Source organism: Mastacembelus armatus, chromosome 14, assembly GCF_900324485.2.
Source record: "Mastacembelus armatus chromosome 14, fMasArm1.2, whole genome shotgun sequence".
In the NCBI taxonomy this organism is placed as follows: domain Eukaryota; kingdom Metazoa; phylum Chordata; class Actinopteri; order Synbranchiformes; family Mastacembelidae; genus Mastacembelus; species Mastacembelus armatus.
The window spans coordinates 23,866,197-23,887,543 of record NC_046646.1 but is presented as its reverse complement, the minus strand read 5'-3'; the positions used below and the strand labels follow the sequence as shown (position 1 = coordinate 23,887,543).

At 42.7% G+C, this 21,347-nt stretch overlaps 3 protein-coding genes across 5 annotated transcripts; all 3 read right to left on the bottom strand.

Moving 5' to 3' along the window:
* Nucleotides 1-590: 590 nt before the first annotated feature.
* On the bottom strand, nucleotides 591-3,418 carry LOC113142662 (dispanin subfamily A member 2b-like). Of its 2 annotated transcripts, none has more exons than XM_026327764.1 (3): nucleotides 2,648-3,418; nucleotides 1,134-1,327; nucleotides 591-938 (listed from the first exon to the last, which is right to left on the bottom strand). In XM_026327764.1, exons 1-3 carry the CDS (start codon nucleotides 2,883-2,885, stop codon nucleotides 795-797), a joined length of 576 nt encoding a protein of 191 aa, XP_026183549.1. In that variant the 5' UTR covers nucleotides 2,886-3,418; the 3' UTR covers nucleotides 591-794. The 2 variants fall into 2 exon arrangements, with proteins under 2 accessions (XP_026183549.1, XP_026183550.1); XM_026327765.1 differs by lacking the exon at nucleotides 2,648-3,418 and adding an exon at nucleotides 2,071-2,567.
* A 1,513-nt stretch (nucleotides 3,419-4,931) lies between these two features.
* LOC113142660 (hepatitis A virus cellular receptor 1 homolog) lies at nucleotides 4,932-13,052 on the bottom strand. 2 transcript variants are annotated; one of them, XM_026327762.1, is made up of 7 exons: nucleotides 13,033-13,052; nucleotides 11,230-11,300; nucleotides 10,442-10,786; nucleotides 9,487-9,551; nucleotides 9,117-9,201; nucleotides 8,943-8,970; nucleotides 4,932-7,755 (listed from the first exon to the last, which is right to left on the bottom strand). In XM_026327762.1, exons 1-7 carry the CDS (start codon nucleotides 13,035-13,037, stop codon nucleotides 7,614-7,616), a joined length of 741 nt encoding a protein of 246 aa, XP_026183547.1. In that variant the 5' UTR covers nucleotides 13,038-13,052; the 3' UTR covers nucleotides 4,932-7,613. The 2 variants fall into 2 exon arrangements, with proteins under 2 accessions (XP_026183547.1, XP_026183546.1); XM_026327761.1 differs by lacking the exon at nucleotides 13,033-13,052 and having other exon boundaries at nucleotides 11,230-11,842.
* A 1,460-nt stretch (nucleotides 13,053-14,512) lies between these two features.
* LOC113142661 (hepatitis A virus cellular receptor 2-like) lies at nucleotides 14,513-20,352 on the bottom strand. Its single transcript, XM_026327763.1, has 8 exons — nucleotides 20,229-20,352; nucleotides 19,441-19,785; nucleotides 18,553-18,636; nucleotides 18,325-18,389; nucleotides 17,843-17,927; nucleotides 17,669-17,696; nucleotides 15,392-15,996; nucleotides 14,513-14,648 (listed from the first exon to the last, which is right to left on the bottom strand). The coding sequence occupies exons 1-7, from the start codon at nucleotides 20,260-20,262 to the stop codon at nucleotides 15,855-15,857; spliced, it is 783 nt and encodes a 260-aa protein (XP_026183548.1). The 5' UTR covers nucleotides 20,263-20,352; the 3' UTR covers nucleotides 14,513-14,648; nucleotides 15,392-15,854.
* Nucleotides 20,353-21,347: the final 995 nt, after the last annotated feature.

Sequence of the window (21,347 nt, the reverse complement as noted above, 5' to 3'; positions counted from 1 at the left end):
TGCTTTTGGAAACTCTGGGAACCACAAGTAGACGTGCACTCTGAGAGCGAAGTGGTCTATGGGGATAATATGGTACTATGAAGGAGCTGGATCATGAAGGGATTTGTATGTGAGGAGAAGGACCCCAGCAGTCCCTGAGTGTTCAACACAGCACAAATCTCATTCCGATGTGACTTGAAACAACATGAGAATATAACTGAACAACATAATTAAGCAGCGTTATGACGTTACAGGAAATAGACTGAGGCTGCAGTTAAAATAACCACCGGATCAGAGAAACTTCAGATCTATGTTAGCTGAAAGCTGGACAGCACAGACATCATCATTTCTAAATGATAAAGTGACTAAAACACTGACAGTTCTGTGGTTTTACTTGGTTTTCTTGAATCAGTGAAATCCAAATCCAAATCTCAATTCAAACACAGAGGACTTTTGGCTTGACGCTCTCGGCTCATTGGTTGCTAGGCAGAAGATGGCGCAAGCTCGGGCCGGGATTGGCTGACAGTTTAGGAGAAAACTGGGCAGGGGGGACGCGAATGATGGAGAAGAACGAGGGACGGTTTCCAGAATCCCACAAACACACATCAGAGTGAGGAATCATGCAGCTTTATTGACTCTGTCTTTAACGACACAAGATTTCAGGAAACCTGAATGTAACAGCAAAGACTGGGATTTCATTTGTACAGTATCAAAGAGTATAAAGGTATAAAAGCCACAAGCTGCACCGTCAAGGTGAATCAGACAACATGAAAATCAGCAGACAGGTCTCCTGTGATGTTCCCACCTGAATTATATTATATGGTGTAAAAGCAGATAATAATAATCAGCGCAATGACCATGACGATCAACAGGGCGGTGGCACAGGCGTTGAGGCTGTGAGCGGTGGACCCGTGGCGTTGGGCTCCTTCCAGATCTCCAACCATCTTCCGGTCTCTGGCCTGGAAGGACCAAAAAGAGGATTCTCAGTTACCCTCAGCCTGAAGGGAACATAAAACTGCCAACACTGAGCTCAGTCCTGAACCATCCTGGATGCTGCTGGGGTTATCTGGCTTCTCTCTTTCCTGTTCTAGACTTTTTGTTCCTTTGTTTTGGAACAGGTCACAGTAACACATGAATGATGTGACTAAATTCACCTTGATGGAGTAGATGACAGCTGCCAGTCCAAGGCAGCAGGGGTTGCAGTACAGAAAGGTCAGAAGGGACCAGACGATGTGGTCTCTGGGGGGGGTGGGCATCTTCACAGCGGTGTACTGACCCTCCATAGGATCAAGGAACCTGTCCTGAAGTGGCATGAACCCCTTAGGTGGGTGACCTTTAATATTCATCTCTGGACAACAGGGAAGAAATATTCAGGCCCTGAAGTAAAGGTGCTGATCCCACACTGTAAAATTCTGTGAGGAACCAGACTCCTGACAATGTTCCCTATGGATTTAGGCAGTGACAGCAAATAAAAAACAGCAAATAAGTCTAAGTCTAGTTTTATTGTTTTATTGTGCTGATAACAATGAACATAATACATTTTATTGATTTAAGTCGATGTTTGATTGAGTTGATAAGAAAAAGAAAAAGCAAAGGTTTGACTATATCAATGACTTGACCCTGTCCATTCTCACTGTCCTGGTTCTGGGACCAGGCTGGATCTTTATTTGAAATGTGCAGTACTGCGAGTGACAAAAGGTTCTTAGGTCTCCGAATGTGAACTAAATAAGTAAACTCAGTCTCAAACACATCGTTTAAAAGTGGTCTGCTTTATGAAATGACACAATGAGAAACACAGACGACGTTATATCAGAACAAAGTTCAGGGCTGGTGAAATCAAACAAAGCTTCTCTAAAATCTCATTTGATAATTCAACAAGCAACCGGAGTCTCCTGAACTCATCGGTTCTATAGTCCAGACATTAAGGAACAGCAAACACAAACATACTCTGTTTTCTAGTACACTGACACAAAGGCAGTACAGTAACTGCAGTTTTGTACAGAAAAGGCACAGTGGGAATACAGGACTCTTAAAAGGAAAGCTGCTCTGCCTCATTTGGAAATACTGATTATTGATTATTATAATACTCACCTCTGTCTTTCTGAAAGCTCAGATATCGGACTCAGTGCTACTAAGACAGAAACTCCTGAAAACGAAGAGACGCCTCACATGAACCAAACACAGAGGTAAAAATCAAACTTAGGGGTCGTGTTGTCGAGAACACTGAAGCTGTTTCAGTGAATCTTCTCTACTTAAGGTCTTCACATATGAGGAACTGAGACATGGGTTAGTGTTACGCCCCAGCCTAGGGGCTGCGTAACACGATTGTGGAGTTTTCCTCCAAACCTCTTCCACTCTCAACAAACACGAAAATACTAATTACACTTAACGAAATATTTATTCTGTCAAAATACAGAATACAATACAGAATGTACAAAACAAACAAAACTCTCTGTGAGCCCTACGATTCTATACGAACAATGGAAAACAAACCCTAAATATAGCCCTATGATCTCAAACAAACAAAAGATCAAATAACAAAAACAGCCCTACAACAGCTAATCCAAAGAAACAACACAAGATCACAGGTCGTCAGCCTGGAAACTCCTAAGACAAAACAGGAGAAAACCTACAAAACGAAACAAAACCTAATCTCTAACTGACTCACTCGAAATCTTTAGCAAATAGCTGGGAATGGCAAAGGTGGGAGAATAGCTCTCCTGAGCTGTAGTCCGTGGGCTTGTTACAGTCCTTCTGGGAAGTGTTGGACCAATCCCGGAAGTCCAATCCACGGTCCTCGAGTCCACGCCCACTCCAGGATTCCTCTCACACACACACACACACACACACACGAGGAGGGGGAGGGCCAACAACACAACCATACACATAATGACCCCTAGGGTCATAACACCTCCCCCCCAAAGTCAAACATTTTCCCAAGAAAATGTTTGACTCTCTCTTTTTTTTTTTTTCTATTTTTAACACCGGGATAGAGCATCAGCCATAACATTTTCTAATCCTTTTTATAGTGGATCTCAATATTAAAGTCCTGTAACAATAAGGACCAGCGCATAAAACGATGGTCTATGCCCGCATCATCCTCCTGTAGGAGTACAGCACCTGCTCCGAGAGCACTAGCGTCCACCTCCAGTTTAAATGGACGGGCGAAGTTTGGGGCAGGAAGTACAGGAGCACTACAGAGGAGAGCCTTGGCGGCCTCGAACTTTACAGTTTCTCTCCCTTGTTTTCTACATGTATCGCTCTTTCTTTTTCTTTGTCCTGTCTATTCATGTCTAACTTGCCTCTAGCGAAGTTTACACTGTAGAGTCGTAATGTTTACCGCCTGGGATGCACAGACTTGATTGGCTGAGTGGTATCACGTGGGATGGCTCAACTAGCATGCAATTGGTCTGTGCATTTCCACTACCGTAAAGTCTAAAAAAGCTGCGCCGGTGGAAATAGAAGCGCCCCGTTAGGTTTTAAATCACAATCTTCTGTTTTGACTGTAGGGCCGGGTCGGTATGGGGCGGCTTCTGGGTCCGCACCCGGACCGCGGTCCGCCTGTTAGTGACCAATGGTCTAGAAGATAGTTTACTTCTTGACGCATTATTGCACGCTTTTCTGGGTGAGTACGGTAGGCATGTTGCTTAATGTGCTTATGAGTTTCAACATCAATGTCATGACTTAACACGTTAGTTTGGGTGGGAGTGTCATTAAAAAGTGTTAGGTAACTGTTAATGAGCTTATGAATGTCAGCTCGGGCGGGTTCGGGCAAATACGCTAAGTGACTGTCTAACTTGTTCAAAACAGGAACTGGTTTAGGAGAAGAAAGTACGGTGGCCGACAAGGGCAAACGCGCTGCAAAAAAAAACGCTGCAAAAGAGAAACGCTGCAAAAGAGAAACGCTGCAAAACAGAAACGCTGCAAAAGAGAAACGCTCAAAACAGAAACGCTGCAAAAGAGAAACGCTGTAAAAGAGAAACGCTGCAAAAGAGAAACGCTGCAAAACAGAAACGCTGCAAAAGAGAAACGCTGCAAAACAAAAACGCTGCAAAACAGAAACGCTGCAAAAGAGAAACGCTGCAAAACAGAAACGCTGCAAAAGAGAAACGCTGCAAAAGAGAAACGCTGCAAAACAAAAACGCTGCAAAACAGAAATGCTGCAAAAGAGAAACGCTGCAAAACAAAAACGCTGCAAAAGAGAAACGCTGCAAAACAAAACCTGCGTCATTACGCAGCCTCCAAAATGAGACGTGACTTATGTCACTACATGTGTCTCTCTCGCCTCTGTAAAAGTTCTTTGTTCATTGCACCCCTCAGTTCGGGGTCCCCCTATCGGCCTGGCGCACTTCCGTTGTGTTCTCTCTTTTGCAGCGTTTCTCTTTTGCAGCGTTTCTGTTTTGCAGCGTTTTTGTTTTGCAGCGTTTCTGTTTTGCAGCGTTTTTGTTTTGCAGTGTTTCTCTTTTGCAGCGTTTCTCTTTTGCAGCGTTTCTGTTTTGCAGCGTTTCTGTTTTGCAGCGTTTCTCTTTTGCAGCGTTTCTGTTTTGCAGCGTTTCTGTTTTGCAGCGTTTCTCTTTTGCAGCGTTTCTCTTTTGCAGCGTTTCTGTTTTGCAGCGTTTCTCTTTTGCAGCGTTTCTGTTTTGCAGCGTTTCTCTTTTGCAGCGTTTCTCTTTTGCAGCGTTTCTCTTTTGCAGCGCGTTTGCCCTTGTCGGCCACCGTAAGAAAGTTCTTCCTTTCGACCAACATACTGTTTGAGCATGTTGATGTGACAGACACGAGAGGTTTTCTTTCGGTCTGGAGTCTGAATTACGTAGTCAGTCTCGCTAAGCTTCCGGTCAACTACGTAAGGGCCAGAAAATGTTGTTTGTCAGCCGGAACCAACAAGGGGCAACAGAACTAACACGCGGTCACCTGGATGAAAAATCCGTGTAACCGACTTTTTGTCATAACGATCCTTCATTTTGGCTTGTGACTTTGACAATGACTCACGCGCTACATCTTTCTCTGAATGAACTAACATTGTCCAAAATATTCTTTTCAGGGCTTGGCTTCTCTGAGAGCCATGTTTCACGGAGCAAACGCAACGGTCCACGCACAGTGTGGCCAAAAACTAAGTCAGCTGGGCTAAATCCCAGCGACTCTTGGCCCAGTTTCCCTCACGGCGAACAACAACAAGCCTTCGTCCCAATCTCGACTTGACTCGGAGCAAAACTTTCGTAACATACTTTTCAGAGTTTGATGAAACCTTTCCAGTGCGCCCTGACTCTCGGGGTGATATGCACTAGACGTGCGGTGTGTGACTTTGAGCTCCGCCATGACCTGAACGAAAACCTTTGACATGAAGTTAGAACCTTGATCACTCTGAATATACTTGGGCAAACCAAATGTGGAGACAAATCTCACAAGTGCCTTGACTATGGCTCGAGCTTTTAATGATGTTCGGAGTGGCAGCACACATTATCGCGAGGATGTATTGATTTCCGGATTTGGTTTTAGGCAACGGACCCACACAGTCAATAATGACGTGTTCAAAAGGTTCTCCAATTACAGGCATTGGTTTCAATGGGGCAACAGGAATTACCTGGTTGGGCTTACCGGACACTTGACACGTATGACAGGAACGACAGAATTTTACCACATCGGACTTGAGTCCGGGCCAGAAGAAGTAACGAAGAATGCGATCATATGTCTTTCGTATTCCCAATTGTCCCGCCATACTGTGATCATGTGCTAATGTCAACATTTGGAAACGAAAGGGTTGGGGTATTACTACCTGACAAACAGAGTCATGTACATCACCAGAGCTCGGAGTCCAACGTCGCATCAACACACCATCATTCACAAAGTAGGACAGTTTTCACTTTTCACAAGAGACATACAGGAAGACAAAGTAACATCAGATTTCTGTTTCTGTTCTCTGTCCACCGACAGAGACAGTGTTTTGTCATCAGGTTGTAGTTCAGCACACACAGATTCTTCTTTTTCACATTTAGGACCAACACTTGGCGGATCAGAGGTGCTCATAAAAGAATCACTTAGATCCACCAAGTTTCCAAACTTTCGTGCTTGAGCACGGGTTACAGCACACATGGGAAATACTACAGGTGAGTTTAACACAGAGTCATCTGACACACATGCGGAAGCGATCGGACTTTCGATCACTTCCGGCGACGGGAACACTTGTCCGCCGGCTAAATCATTCCCAAGGATAAGATCTATCCCTTCTATTGGCAATTTTGCTCGAATGGCAACCTTACATTTGCCCGACATAAATCTGGATGACAACTGAACAAAGTGTAATGGGGCACGTACAATGTTCATCTCAACTCCCCACATTAAGATGTCGGACCCGCAGTAAGACTGGGTCGAGAAAGACAACACGTCACCTCGTAACACAGACTGCTTTGCTCCAGTATCTCTCAAGATAGTGATTGGAATTTGGACTGACTCATTTTCTAAGGAAACAAACCCTTTTGTAACAAACGGCTTAAATGCTTTGTCCACTTTGTTACTTCCATCCATGCCCACAGGTGGCAGGGCAGGTGGCGGGGTTTGTATAAGAGCCACTGGAGATGACGACTTAGCAGATTTAACATTTCTATTCTGCTCTTTTTTCTTCAGAATGGGACACACAGCCATGAGGTGACCCTGCTCATGGCAGTAGAAACACTCGCGTTTTTCAGCGGTGACTGGGAATGTACGTCGGAAACTTTTTGGAGAGGGATTTTTCCTCTCAACTGAGCTCAGATCATGTCGGACTGGTGGAGAAAAAACGCTCTTATGCGTTAACGCAAACTCGTCAGTCATGACAGCAGCATTATGTGCCTACTTACATCAAAGCCTTCGTGGGGTCATGAAACAGGTGACTGAAAGGAGGGACTGGTAGCTAAAGCAGCTCCCTGCTCCAACTCCAGAACCCTTACCTTAAGGTGCATGGCTTCCACCTCCAACCTTTTGTTCTGCAGTTCCACCTCGCGAATCTGCAGAGTAAGTTTCAACTCCTCTGTGGTTAGTCCAGCTTGGACTGGGAGGTCCTTAGGTGGGGTAGGAATACCAGCTGCATCACCCGGCCCGACTCCATTTGTGGGAGTTGGCCCACCAAACAACCCCCTTTCTGTCAGCTTTGCTATGAGGAGTTGTTTTATCTCCTCCTTTTTGGCGCTTGTTGGCACATGTATGTCAAAAAAATTGGCGATCAACACCAAATCAGCCTTGCGGCACCTATCCAACTTGTCTAAAGTTGGACTCAAAGTAAAGTCCTGTAACTTGAACTCCATATTGCCACCACCACGAAAGAAAAAACTGCTGATCAGACAAGTATAGAGAAGTACACAAAAAAACGACGGACGAGCCCCCAAATCTATGATTTGATGACCCCTAGGGTCATAACATTAGTCACACAGTGACAGAATCTCAAGGTCTCTGGCTGGACGATGCTTACAGCAATGCTCTCTGGGACTTGTAGTTTCTTTAGTGCTATAGTTGACGTTTTACATGTAGACGTAGCTCAGGGGTTAGGGAGTCTCACTGTTTGTGATCATGATTCAACTTATCAGGAGAGTTTTGTGTCCTGGTGGACTGGGGTCTTGAGTTCATGTTTTTACACAGGGCTCATTGTGGTCCTGGTCCATGGATCAGCAGGTCAGTGGACGGAGGTCAGCGACAGACGTGTATGTGACTCTGCTGTCAAGTTCATCTACCTGATAGACGTTCTCCATCACCGAACATTGACGGTGGAGCTGCAGATTGAACTGGATCACACTGTTGAGCTCAGGACTGAAAGAGAAAGATTTAAGGACTGTACTAATTATTTTCTTTAAAAAAATCCCTCATCTGGTGTCGTACGTCACTTTCTTACCATCTAGACCCAGTAAAACCCCCTTAGTGGACTCCAGACCACCAGGTGTAATGTGGCATGTGATGTTCTGCATGTGACGATGTGATTTTGCATCAAATCTTTAGCGAACTAAAGAAGAACCTGTTTGATTGTTTATTCGATTTAATAAGAGCTGCAGTTTATAGGTCTTTGTTCAAATATGTCCCAACCTGCCGACCTGCTGTGCACTGACTGAAGTCTGGTCAATATAAAGACTGAGTTAGAATGACTTTGACATTTGACGCAGCACATCTACTTGGTCACACTCTGGTTTAGGCTGAGCCAGTTTTTTCACACACGTCTCCTCAGGTGACCCTCGAGCTCAGATTCTGACATTTATAACGTGACGGTTTCTCAGCCGTCCTGATCTTCATGTCGAGACCAAGCGTCTCGTGAATGTCACATCAGTCAGAACAGAAACCGCTGAGGTTTCCTCTTCAGGCTTTCATCTCCATCGTCAAGTTTCAGACCTTCAGGAACGCTCATGATTAAACAAGGTCGTTCATTTGGTGTAGACTTGGTCAGATCTCAAGGTTCTTTGTGCCAAGAGGAATAAAAGACTAGAAACCTTTGTTTTTTTCTGTTTATGTATATGAATTATTTTTTATTATTTTTATTATATATTTAGGTAAATGTTCTGTCTTTTCTGAGTCAAGTGAGAATTTGGTTATCAGTTTAATCTTTGTGTTGACTCAATAAACAAGACACAACATGTAAATGAAGCTGGTTTCTGTTCTTCTCTGGAGCTACAGTAGCTTCAGTGTAAATGCTGCTCTTTAAGCTAAACAGTGAAACCTTAGCACAGTAGTCATTGAACTGTCATATGTATAAATGTCACCATAGTGCTAATGTCTAGTTAGCAGCTTAGCTTAGCTTAGCTAACTGCTGCTTGGGAGAAAATGGGAGTTGGAGCTGGAATGAACATGTGCTGGATCAAAAGATTTAACAAACTACTTTACCATAAACTCCTGGACTTCAACTTCTTGAAGCTGCCAGAAGTAAATTTACTCAGAAAAAGTTCAGCAAAATCAAAATAAGAAGTTAAAATCTAGTTTCCAGTCTGAATGAGTCACATTAGGACACTTACATTTTGTTGAGGAGCCTCCCTCTTTTCACTGCAGACACACAGAAACAGCAGAAATAACATTAATGAATTTGCACGTCCACTGAGTGGAAATGCTGGAAGGAAAACATGAAGTGCAAAATCCATTTCTGGGTAAAACAGGATGTTTCTCAGTGTTTGTCAGTCACTTTAACTTACTGATAATGACGACCACACCTGCTGTGACCAACACTATCAGCCCTAAGACGACCCACACCCGAGCCACAGTCATGACGCTGCTTCCCTGTTAAAGTGAAACGTACACAAAACAATTAACTCACAGAAGTTTGAAGTCGCTGTTTGTACAAATCCTGTTGTGGGTGAATTAGTGAACAGGAATCCCAGGCACCGGCCCCGGGGCCCGATAGCTCAATCAACTATAAACTACCCTCCACTATAAAAGGACATTAAAGGACCTTAAAGACATGCAAACTAACCATAGACACAAAGTGACTACAGAGATGTTCTCCTGTACAGGAGGATTTACTCGAACCTTTAGAAAAATGTACATATGAAGGAAGTTTCTCACCTTCTGCTCGATAGTGATGCCGCTGAAGGAAGAAGTTGGGAGGTGCTCTGTGGAGGTCATCTGACCTACATGAAGAGGAAACAAAACTGATGTGAAGAGTTCTGGTCTGATGCCTGGGGTTTAGATATTTATATGAGCAGACACCAGAGGGAAAACATCTGTAACGTCTGTATCATCTGTAACGTCTGTATCATCTGTAACGTCTGTAACGTCTGTATCATCTGTATCATCTGTAACGTCTGTATCATCTGTAACATCTGTAACATCTATAACATCTGTAACGTCTGTATCATCTGTATCATCTGTAACGTCTGTATCATCTGCGACATCTGACATCTATAACATCTGTAACATCTGTAATGGCAGCGAGTCTTAGAGTCCGTTCAAATCACAGCTGACGTTTTCCCTCCCACTGACTCAGACCTGATGTTTCCACAGATGTGTGAACGAACCAAACCAGCTGTTCTCGGATCAGACCTGGCTCCTTTGCATATCTGGTCCTAGATCTGATTCTTATTCATGTGAATGGAGCCCACAGGCCTCAGGCTGCTGCATCTTCACTGTTTGTCAGGTAGTTTAACAGCATCTGAACCCTCCTGTCTGATGGAACAATGAGGGACTAGTAGCTGGACATGGGAGTTTGTGTCTTTCTGAATTAGACCACATTTGTTTTGTTTGTGGGCTGGTTTAGTTCTGACACAGTTTCTAGTCAGATTTGGCTGCTGGTTGTTGAATGACTGAACTATGATCCAACTCTGTGGCACAGTGAACTAAACAGATAAGCACGAGAGTTTCCTTCTTAGAGCTCGAGGTGACGTCAGCTAATGTCTTGTTTTATTGAAGCATGTGTGTTTCACAATCAGAACAATGATAATACATGCACTGACACACACTCAGTGAAAGTCCACCAGTCTGTGAGCAAATAAAGTTGGTTTTTAAGAAAAGATCTACTTACCTCTGTCAATGACTAAATCAATGTGATATTTGTCATCAGTCCACCAAGGTATGTCCACCCTGCATCCGTACCGTCCAGCATCTTCCTCTGTGAGATTCAGTATCGTCAGGGAAACGTCGCCTTCGTCCACTGATCCCAGGAGCCGATACCTGCTGGAAACTCTATTGTTCTCTGTCACTTTATAACTTCCTGTTGCGATCAGCAGGTTGTTGCAGCCATTCAATGGTATGTCTCCTCGATTCCAACAAATCGACCGATTCCCATTTGCCTTTACATCATAATTACAGGGCAGAGTGACGTTCTGACCAGTTCGACCAACAACTTTCCTGCTGCCACATCCACTGACTGTGAGACAGGAAGATAAATGTAACTTTGTGTTCAAACTCCTGTAATAGATATGTCCTATGGTTATTTTTAATCTGATGTTTTTAAATGGTTTCTCTTTGTTTTATGGTTTTTAACCTAATAGATTTATTATATTATTATAATGTTTTATTGTAAAACATCAGACGTCGGACTGAAGTTAGAAAATGTGCAAAACATGTAGCAAGTCTCTTCTAAACAAATAACATGAAGAAGAAACATTTTTCTTAACCGACTGTTGATCTGTTCATACGGGAAATAAAAAACAGAACTAAACAGAGTGAAGAAAATAATAAACATAGTAACAACCAACAGGACAAACCTGCCATATTATTCAGTTGAATCACTTTGAATTAGAGCAGTGACACGACAGTCAGAGTTGTGATCATGAAATAATGAATGTCTGTAAGTAAAGAGCAGGTTACCTGTGAGCAGAGCGAGCAGCAACACGACCTTCATGATGAACGTCACGTTACAATAATAGATCGATCTGCAGCTTAGAAACAGGGAAACATCATCACACGCACGTGTTGACTCTCGAATGTGGTCAGTACATGACTTCCTGTTACAGCTTTGGCTGCTTCTATGCATCGTCCACTGGTGCATTTGTGTTTTGTGTGACTGATTCTTTTCTGTGCACCTGTAGTCTTCCTGCCCCTCTTCTCTGCCCCCCTTCCATCACACACACCACAACCAGGAACCTCAGCAGGACCCTGTTCTGCAGAGACAGCAACACCCGGGCAGACACTGACAGGCCCACTTTGACCTTGGCAGCAGGGAGTATTGGTTTTGTTTGTAGAGTTATGTAAAGGTTTGTATTTTTCACATACATTTCAAATGTAATGTGAAATGTTTTCAGACAGACTCTCCTCTGTCTCTCCCTCCCTCTCCTGGGCTGGCAGCAACCTCGGCCTCCTCTCCCAGGACCCCCAACCATTCAATTCAATTTTATTTCTATAGCATATAGTGGGAGGAGAGGAGGAGAGGAGGAGAGGGTTAGGGGAGGGGAGCTCAGTGCACCGATGGTCCTCGGGCAGTCTAGGCCTATAGCAGCATAACTAAGGGATGGTTCAGGGTTACCTGAAGCCAGCCCTAACTATAAGCTTTGTCAAAGAGGAAGGTTTTAAGTCTAGCCTTAAAAGTACAGAGAGTGTCTGCCTCCTGAACCCAGGCTGAGAGCTGGTTCCACAGGAGGGGAGCTTGATAGCTAAAGGCTCTGCCTCCCATTCTGCTTTTGGAAACTCTGGGAACCACAAGTAGACCTGCACTCTGAGAGCGAAGTGGTCTATTGGGATAATATGGTACTATGAAGGAGCTGGATCATGAAGGGATTTGTATGTGAGGAGAAGGACCCCAGCAGTCCCTGAGTGTTCAACACAGCACAAATCTCATTCCGATGTGACTTGAAACAACATGCGAATATAATTGAACAACATAATTAAGCAGCGTTATGACGTTACAGGAAATAGACTGAGGCTGCAGTTAAAATAACCACCGGATCAGAGAAACTTCAGATCTATGTTAGCTGAAAGCTGGACAGCACAGACATCATCATTTCTAAATGATAAAGTGACTAAAACACTGACAGTTCTGTGGTTTTACCTGGTTTTCTTGAATCAGTGAAATCCAAATCTCAATTCAAACACAGAGGACTTTTGGCTTGACGCTCTCGGCTCATTGGTTGCTAGGCAGAAGATGGCGCAAGCTCGGGCCGGGATTGGCTGACAGTTTAGGAGAAAACTGGGCAGGGGGGACGCGAATGATGGAGAAGAACGAGGGACGGGTTCGATTCATAGACCACGGCGCTTTGAGAGGCGCTTGGCCAATAGTTAGCGGCTCTTGAACTGCCCACATGTCTGTACGTCAGCTCTGATGTCGCTCCATTTGTCTGCACATGACTCTAAAATAACTACCGCTGTAATTAAGGTGCCAGTCCAGTTGACATGTCTGTGTATTGTATTGTCTTCACTGTACAAAGTGACATGATCTTTGATACATGCCGGTCACAGGATGATGGTTTTTGGACTGATGGTTGAAACACCCACATTAAAACACCAGGGAATAATAATCAAAGGCTGATACACAAATTAGTCACATGAAGATAAACATTCAAAACTTAACAGCACAACAGAAAATACAGAAACGAAGTGTAGACTAAAAATTCAGAGATCATAATAAATGACAATTTATACTTTCATACGGAAAACAGAGGGAAAACATCAACTTACTGCATTTAATTCATGTGTTGACAGCTGAGAGGACAAGAAAAGCGCAGCCTAGTCACTGTAAATAAAAATGTACCGTTTGATCCTTGTCTTATTTTAAGCATCTCTGCTATTACACTTTTACTACAGCGCCACCTACTGGTTAATGAAGTCATACACCATCTATTTCTGTATTAGCACTTTCAATATCATGTGGCTTCAAATACTGACAATAAAACAAATCACAGAAAACATTGCAGCTTATACCACCTTTAACAGAGTCCAGGCGTGAGTGTCACCTTAACAACAACAGGAAAACCACGGGGGAAATAGGCCGCGTAAACAAAGTTAGATTAAGGTCATATAGTGAAATGTGCCTTTGCGTTTTTTATTTGGTTTAAAAGAGGACGACAATAACAGTGTGGCTGCTCCCGCAACATGGGGTGTCAATAAAAATGCAAAGACAAACGGTCCAAACGGGCTTAACTGACACTGACACCTCTGCACAATGCTCACTGACACACACTGTCTATGGACAGTCTATGCTCACTGTCCTGAGCTGTAGAGTCCCCCCATGTCCATCAGTCTGTCTATGGAAACCCACTCCTCATTTCTCTAACTACTGGCAAGAAAACAATCTTTTTACAACTGGAAATCAATAAAAATCAATACGTGTCAATCACTGCATCAACCTTCTTACAGAAAACATCACATTAGAAAAATGACAACCACCCATGAGAGCAATGCACCTTCCTTTAGTGAAATCTGGGACCCATTTGTACCACACCTTAACGTTCTCCAGAAGCTCGTCCAGAGTGTGTGTGTGTGTGTGTTCTGCTTTAACCTCCAGAATCCCACAAACACACATCAGAGTGAGGAATCATGCAGCTTTATTGACTCTGTCTTTAACGACACAAGATTTCAGGAAACCTGAATGTAACAGCAAAGACTGGGATTTCATTTGTACAGTATCAAAGAGTATAAAGGTATAAAAGCCACAAGCTGCACCGTCAAGGTGAATCAGACAACATGAAAATCAGCAGACAGGTCTCCTGTGATGTTCCCACCTCTAGATGAATTGTATGTGATGTACAATTTGTGTATTAAATGTTTATTATACAAGCAGAGACTAATCATTGTAATGACCATGAGGATCAACAGGACGGTGGCCCAGATGTTGAGGCAGCGAGCAGTGGACCCGTGGCGTTTGGCCCCTTCTAGATCTCCAACCATCTTTCGGTCTCTGGCCTGGAAGGACCAAAAAGAGGATTCTCAGTTACCCTCAGCCTGAAGGGAACATAAAACTGCCAACACTGAGCTCAGTCCTGAACCATCCTGGATGGTGCTGGGGTTATCTGGCTTCTCTCTTTCCTGTTGTTCTAGACTTTTTGTTCCTTTGTTTTGGAACAGGTCACAGTAACACATGAATGATGTGACTAAATTCACCTTGATGGAGTAGATGACAGCTGCCAGTCCAAGGCAGCAGGGGTTGCAGTACAGCAAGGTCCGAAGGGACCAGACGATGTGGTCTCTGGGGGGGGTGGGCATCTTCACAGCGGTGTACTGACCCTCCATAGGATCAAGGAACCTGTCCTGAAGTGGCATGAACCCCTTAGGTGGGTGACCTTTAATATTCATCTCTGGACAACAGGGAAGAAATATTCAGGTCCTGAAGTAAAGGTGCTGATCCCACACTGTAAAATTCTGTGAGGAACCAGACTCCTGACAATGTTCCCTATGGATTTAGGCAGTGACAGCAAATAAAAAACAGCAAATAAGTCTAAGTCTAGTTTTATTGTTTTATTGTGCTGATAACAATGAACATAATACATTTTATTGATTTAAGTCGATGTTTGATTGAGTTGATAAGAAAAAGAAAAAGCAAAGGTTTGACTATATCAATGACTTGACCCTGTCCATTCTCACTGTCCTGGTTCTGGGACCAGGCTGGATCTTTATTTGAAATGTGCAGTACTGCGAGTGACAAAAGGTTCTTAGGTCTCCGAATGTGAACTAAATAAGTAAACTCAGTCTCAAACACATCGTTTAAAAGTGGTCTGCTTTATGAAATGACACAATGAGAAACACAGACGACGTTATATCAGAACAAAGTTCAGGGCTGGTGAAATCAAACAAAGCTTCTCTAAAATCTCATTTGATAATTCAACAAGCAACCGGAGTCTCCTGAACTCATCGGTTCTATAGTCCAGACATTAAGGAACAGCAAACACAAACATACTCTGTTTTCTAGTACACTGACACAAAGGCAGTACAGTAACTGCAGTTTTGTACAGAAAAGGCACAGTGGGAATACAGGACTCTTAAAAGGAAAGCTGCTCTGCCTCATTTGGAAATATTGATTATTGATTATTATAATACTCACCTCTGTCTTTCTGAAAGCTCAGATATCGGACTCAGTGCTACTAAGACAGAAACTCCTGAAAACGAAGAGACGCCTCACATGAACCAAACACAGAGGTAAAAATCAAACTTAGGGGTCGTGTTGTCGAGAACACTGAAGCTGTTTCAGTGAATCTTCTCTACTTAAGGTCTTCACATATGAGGAACTGAGACATGGGTTAGTCACACAGTGACAGAATCTCAAGGTCTCTGACTGGACGATGCTTACAGCAATGCTCTCTGGGACTTGCAGGTTTTTTTAGTGCTATAGTTGACGTTTTACATGTAGACGTAGCTCAGGGGTTAGGGAGTCTCACTGTTTGTGATCATGATTCAACTTATCAGGAGAGTTTTGTGTCCTGGTGGACTGGGGTCTTGAGTTCATGTTTTTGCACAGGGCTCATTGTGGTCCTGGTCCATGGATCAGCAGGTCAGTGGACGGAGGTTCAAAGGTCAGCGACAGACGCGTATGTGGCTCCGCTGTCAACTTCATCTACCTGATAGACGTTCTCCACCACCGAACTTTGACGGTGGAGCTGCAGATTGGACGAAGTCGACCTGAACTGGATCACACTGTTGAGCTTAGGACTGAAAGAGAAAGATTTCAGGAATGTACTAATTATTTTCTTCTCAAAATAATTTCCTCATCAAATTCTTGGAAGAAAGTGTGTGATAGAGGCAGAAAGGAGAACTGGTCTGTGGGGGATGGATGGTTCATCTCCAGAGAAATGGATCATAAGACTAAAATATAAATAAATAAATAAACCTAAAGTTAAACAGCATAATTTTCAAGGAAGGCAAAGAATGGGTGCCAGGTTGGGCAGTGATGTGATGATACACCTTGATGGGGACAGTAAGACTCTGTGAGCTGTGGTCTGAGACTAGAACCTGGAGACATTTAGTCATTAGGAAAAAAAATCCCTTATCTGGTGTCGTACGTCACTTTCTTACCATCTAGACCCAGTAAAACCCCCTTAGTGGACTCCAGACCACCAGGTGTAATGTGGCATGTGATGTTCTGCATGTGACGATGTGATTTTGCATCAAATCTTTAGCGAACTAAAGAAGAACCTGTTTGATTGTTTATTCGATTTAATAAGAGCTGCAGTTTATAAGTCTTTGTTCAAATATGTCCCAACCTGCCGACCTGCTGTGCACTGACTGAAGTCTGGTCAATATAAAGACTGAGTTAGAATGACTTTGACATTTGACGCAGCACATCTACTTGGTCACACTCTGGTTTAGGCTGAGCCAGTTTTTTCACACACATCTCCTCAGGCGACCCTCGAGCTCAGATTCTGACATTTATAACGTGACGGTTTCTCAGCCGTCCTGATCTTCATGTCGAGACCAAGCGTCTCGTGAATGTCACATCAGTCAGAACAGAAACCGCTGAGGTTTCCTCTTCAGGCTTTCATCTCCATCGTCAAGTTTCAGACCTTCAGGAACGCTCATGATTAAACAAGGTCGTTCATTTGGTGTAGACTTGGTCAGATCTCAAGGTTCTTTGTGCCAAGAGGAATAAAAGACTAGAAACCTTTGTTTTTTCTGTTTATTTATATGAATTATTTTTTATTATTTTTATTATATATTTAGGTAAATGTTCTGTCTTTGGAGCTGGAGCTGGAATGAACATCAGACGATTTAACAAACTAACACCAGAGTTATTTCTACTGTTCCTGCTAAAAATGCTGTTTTAAAATATTGGTTTCAGAAAGTGTTTAAGTTAAGTTAAAGTTAAAGTGACCATGTTCTTTCTGGCTTCAATCAAATGAAAATGTTCAATTTATTTAATTTTATCTAAAGTGGATAAAAAGTATTATATGTAATGTCCAAATCAAGTTTTCTTACTTTCTTACTAATTCTGGTTTCGGCGTGTGGCTGTCAAATGAAGTCATCACGTTCTCGTCAAGAAAACGGTAAAATATTGGTGACTAGTGGAAACACTGACATAAATCATCAGAAATCTGCTGTGTGCTTTGTGGTTTTGGCTGTTTTCTTCTCACATCTGAGTTTCAGTTTGAACACACCCCATTGCCACTTAGGCCTAAATATGTGAATATGCTGGGATGAAGAACATGGTTTTGTGGTCAAGAAGCCTGAACTGGGTCACAGATTAGTAACAGATTTACCATAAACTCCTGGACTTCAACTTCTTGAAGCTGCCAGAAGTAAATTTACTAAGAAAAAGTTCAGCAAAATCAAAAGAAGAAGTTAAAATCTAGTTCCCAGTCTGAATGAGTCACATTAGGACACTTACATTTTGTTGAGGAGCCTCCCTCTTTTCACTGCAGACACACAGAAACAGAAGAAATAACATTAATGAATTTGCACGTCCACTGAGTGGAAATGCTGGAAGGAAAACATGAAGTGCAAAATCCATTTCTGGGTAAAACAGGATGTTTCTCAGTGTTTGTCAGTCACTTTAACTTACTGATAATGACGACCACACCTGCTGTGACCAACACTATCAGCCCTAAGACGACCCACACCAGAGCCACAGTCATGACGCTGCTTCCCTGTTAAAGTGAAACGTACACAAAACAATTAACTCACAGAAGTTTGAAGTCGCTGTTTGTACAAATCCTGTTGTGGGTGAATTAGTGAACAGGAATCCCAGGCACCGGCCCCGGGGCCCGATAGCTCAATCAACTACAAACTACCCTCCACTATAAAAGGACATTAAAGGACCTTAAAGACATGCAAACTAACCATAGACACAAAGTGACTACAGAGATGTTCTCCTGTACAGGAGGATTTACTTGAACCTTTAGAAAAATGTACATATGAAATAATCTACACAGGTTTTTTTCCCCCAGGGCCATTTTGTTTGTAGAAAGTCAGATTTCCAGTGACATTTACACCATTTCAACATTTCACATCACATGAGTTTTGTGAGAGCAGGAAGTTTTTCACCTTCTGCTCAACAGTGATGCTGCCGAAGGAGGAAGTTGGGAGGTGCTCTGTGGAGGTCATCTGACCTACATGAAGAGGAAACAAAACTGATGTGAAGAGTTCTGGTCTGATGCCTGGGGTTTAGATATTTATATGAGCAGACACCAGGGGGAAAAGTGAAGGACTCCTTCTGTGGCTCCATGGTTTAGGGTGCGAATTAGTGTGTTTGTGTTTGTTTGTGTAGCACACCTGGAACAGCTGCAGTCCGACTGGCTGATGTCTGCTCTGTGGGCGTCTCTATGTTTATTGATGTTGGCGTGGTCGTCTCTGGAGCTGAAACAATCAGAGACGTTAACACAGTTAACATCTGTAACATCTGTAACATCTATAACATCTGTAACGTCTGTATCATCTGTAACGTCTGTATCATCTGTAACGTCTGTATCATCTGTAACGTCTGTATCATCTGTAACGGCTGTATCATCTGTAACGTCTGTATCATCTGCGACATCTGACATCTATAACATCTGTAACATCTGTAATGGCAGCGAGTCTTAGAGTCCGTTCAAATCACAGCTGACGTTTTCCCTCCCACTGACTCAGACCTGATGTTTCCACAGATGTGTGAACGAACCAAACCAGCTGTTCTCGGATCAGACCTGGCTCCTTTGCATATCTGGTCCTAGATCTGATTCCTATTCATGTGAATGGAGCCCACAGGCCTCAGGCTGCTGCATCTTCACTGTTTGTCAGGTAGTTTAACAGCATCTGAACCCTCCTGTCTGATGGAACAATGAGGGACTAGTAGCTGGACATGGGAGTTTGTGTCTTTCTGAATTAGACCACATTTGTTTTGTTTGTGGGCTGGTTTAGTTCTGACACAGTTTCTAGTCAGATTTGGCTGCTGGTTGTTGAATGACTGAACTATGATCCAACTCTGTGGCACAGTGAACTAAACAGATAAGCACGAGAGTTTCCTTCTTAGAGCTCGAGGTGACGTCAGCTAATGTCTTGTTTTATTGAAGCATGTGTGTTTCACAATCAGAACAATGATAATACATGCACTGACACACACTCAGTGAAAGTCCACCAGTCTGTGAGCAAATAAAGTTGGTTTTTAAGAAAAGATCTACTTACCTCTGTCAATGACTAAATCAATGTGATATTTGTCATCAGTCCACCAAGGTATGTCCACCCTGCATCCGTACCGTCCAGTATCTTCCTCTGTGAGATTCAGTATCGTCAGGGAAACGTCGCCTTCGTCCACTGGTCCCAGGAGCCGATACCTGCTGGAAACTCTATTGTTCTCTGTCCCTTTATAACTTCCTGTGGCGATCAGCAGGTTGTTGCAGCCAAACGTTGATATGGCTCCTCGATTCCAACAAATTGACAGATTTCCTTTTGCCTTTACATCATAATTACAGGGCAGAGTGACGTTCTGACCAGTTCGACCAACAACTTTCCTGCTGCCACATCCACTGACTGTGAGACAGGAAGATAAATGTAACTTTGTGTTCAAACTCCTGTAATAGATATGTCCTATGGTTATTTTTAATCTGATGTTTTTAAATGGTTTCTCTTTGTTTTATGGTTTTTAACCTAATAGATTTATTAGATTATTATAATGTTTTATTGTAAAACATCAGACGTCGGACTGAAGTTAGAAAATGTGCAAAACATGCAGCAAGTCTCTTCTAAACAAATAACATGAAGAAGAAACATTTTTCTTAACCGACTGTTGATCTGTTCATACGGGAAATAAAAAACAGAACTAAACAGAGTGAAGAAAATAATAAACATAGTAACAACCAACAGGACAAACCTGCCATATTATTCAGTTGAATCACTTTGAATTAGAGCAGTGACACGACAGTCAGAGTTGTGATCATGAAATAATGAATGTCTGTAAGTAAAGAGCAGGATACCTGTGAGCAGAGCGAGCAGCAACACGACCTTCATGATGAACGCTGACAAACTGTCATCACACCTCAACACAAACCACGTTTAAACAAAGAGCCGCTGCAGCACTGAGTCACCACTGTCGCTCACTATTAAAAAAAATCACCAGGGCTGACGTAACCCCCCCCACCACATACACACACACACACACAGCTCTGTTAGCATTCACGCTACTTGTGTTATTGTGCAGCTTCAGTATTTAACTTTTTCAGTATTTAAGATATTTAACTCATTAACCCTTCATTGACATGTTGCTGCATGTTGCTCCTTAAAACTCCTAAAACTTTGAAGAGATGATTGATTTTGTGTGTGTGACGGCGACTTAGTGTAATAATGAAACCATTAACAGAAAGTGAAGTGTCAGGATCATTTAAAATGTCTCTGTGACTAAAAATGAATTCAGAAAAGAAGCATCACTAAAAAGGTCTAAATGACACCTGTGGGTGTAATTATCTTAATAAAACTGGACTTTGACTGGACTGATGTCACAGTCACACTGTTGAACTTGTATTTTTATTTAACAGGAGTTGCAGCTTTCCAGATGCTCTGTGTACAGTGTCAATTATAATGACGACACTAATGAAAAGAGCTGAAAAACACGCTCATACATTTATATAACACATTTATATTATATCATGCTGGCCTTTATATTACGCCCAGGGGTCCACGGTCTCATGATGAGGCCAAAGCAAAGAAAAGATGTTGGATGCTTTGAGTCTAAAAGTAAAAATACCAGTGAGTCACGTTTCAATAATAGATCGATCTGCAGCTTAGAAACAGGCATGTGTTGACTCTCGAATGTGGTCAGTACATGACTTCCTGTTACAGCTTTGGCTGCTTCCTGTGTCTGATCCTTGGACCCTGAGTTTCACTTCATCAAAAACTAGAGGAGAGTGTGCGCACACTGCAAAACGTATCTGCAGTTTTGACTCCTGTATGTGAAATAACAGATTATTAGTTAGTTTAGCTCCTCCAGTTTAATGATTTTCAGTTTTTCCTTGTTATTTAAAAGCAATCAGGCAGTTTTGGAGTTAATTGGACCTAAATTAAAATTGAAAGGTATGATTATGAATATACATATTATT

Coding starts and splice junctions, on each gene's coding strand:
- LOC113142661 (XM_026327763.1), bottom strand. CDS start 20,262: ATGAAGGTCGTGTTGCTGCTCGCTCTGCTCACAG. Junction 18,390..18,552: donor TCGGACTGCAGCTGTTCCAG/GTGTGCTACACA, acceptor CTCTTCATGTAG/GTCAGATGACCTCCACAGAG. Junction 17,928..18,324: donor GCATCACTGTTGAGCAGAAG/GTGAAAAACTTC, acceptor TCACTTTAACAG/GGAAGCAGCGTCATGACTGT.
- LOC113142662 (XM_026327764.1), bottom strand. CDS start 2,885: ATGACCCTAGGGGTCATTATGTGTATGGTTGTGTTGTTGGCCCTCCCC. Junction 1,328..2,647: donor CTATTTGCTAAAGATTTCGA/GTGAGTCAGTTA, acceptor CCTGTTGTCCAG/AGATGAATATTAAAGGTCAC. Junction 939..1,133: donor CTGTCATCTACTCCATCAAG/GTGAATTTAGTC, acceptor TGGTCCTTCCAG/GCCAGAGACCGGAAGATGGT.
- LOC113142660 (XM_026327761.1), bottom strand. CDS start 11,410: ATGCACCAGTGGACGATGCATAGAAGCAGCCAAAGCTGTAACAGGAAG. Junction 10,787..11,229: donor GCTGCTCGCTCTGCTCACAG/GTAACCTGCTCT, acceptor CCTGTCTCACAG/TCAGTGGATGTGGCAGCAGG. Junction 9,552..10,441: donor TGATTTAGTCATTGACAGAG/GTAAGTAGATCT, acceptor CTCTTCATGTAG/GTCAGATGACCTCCACAGAG.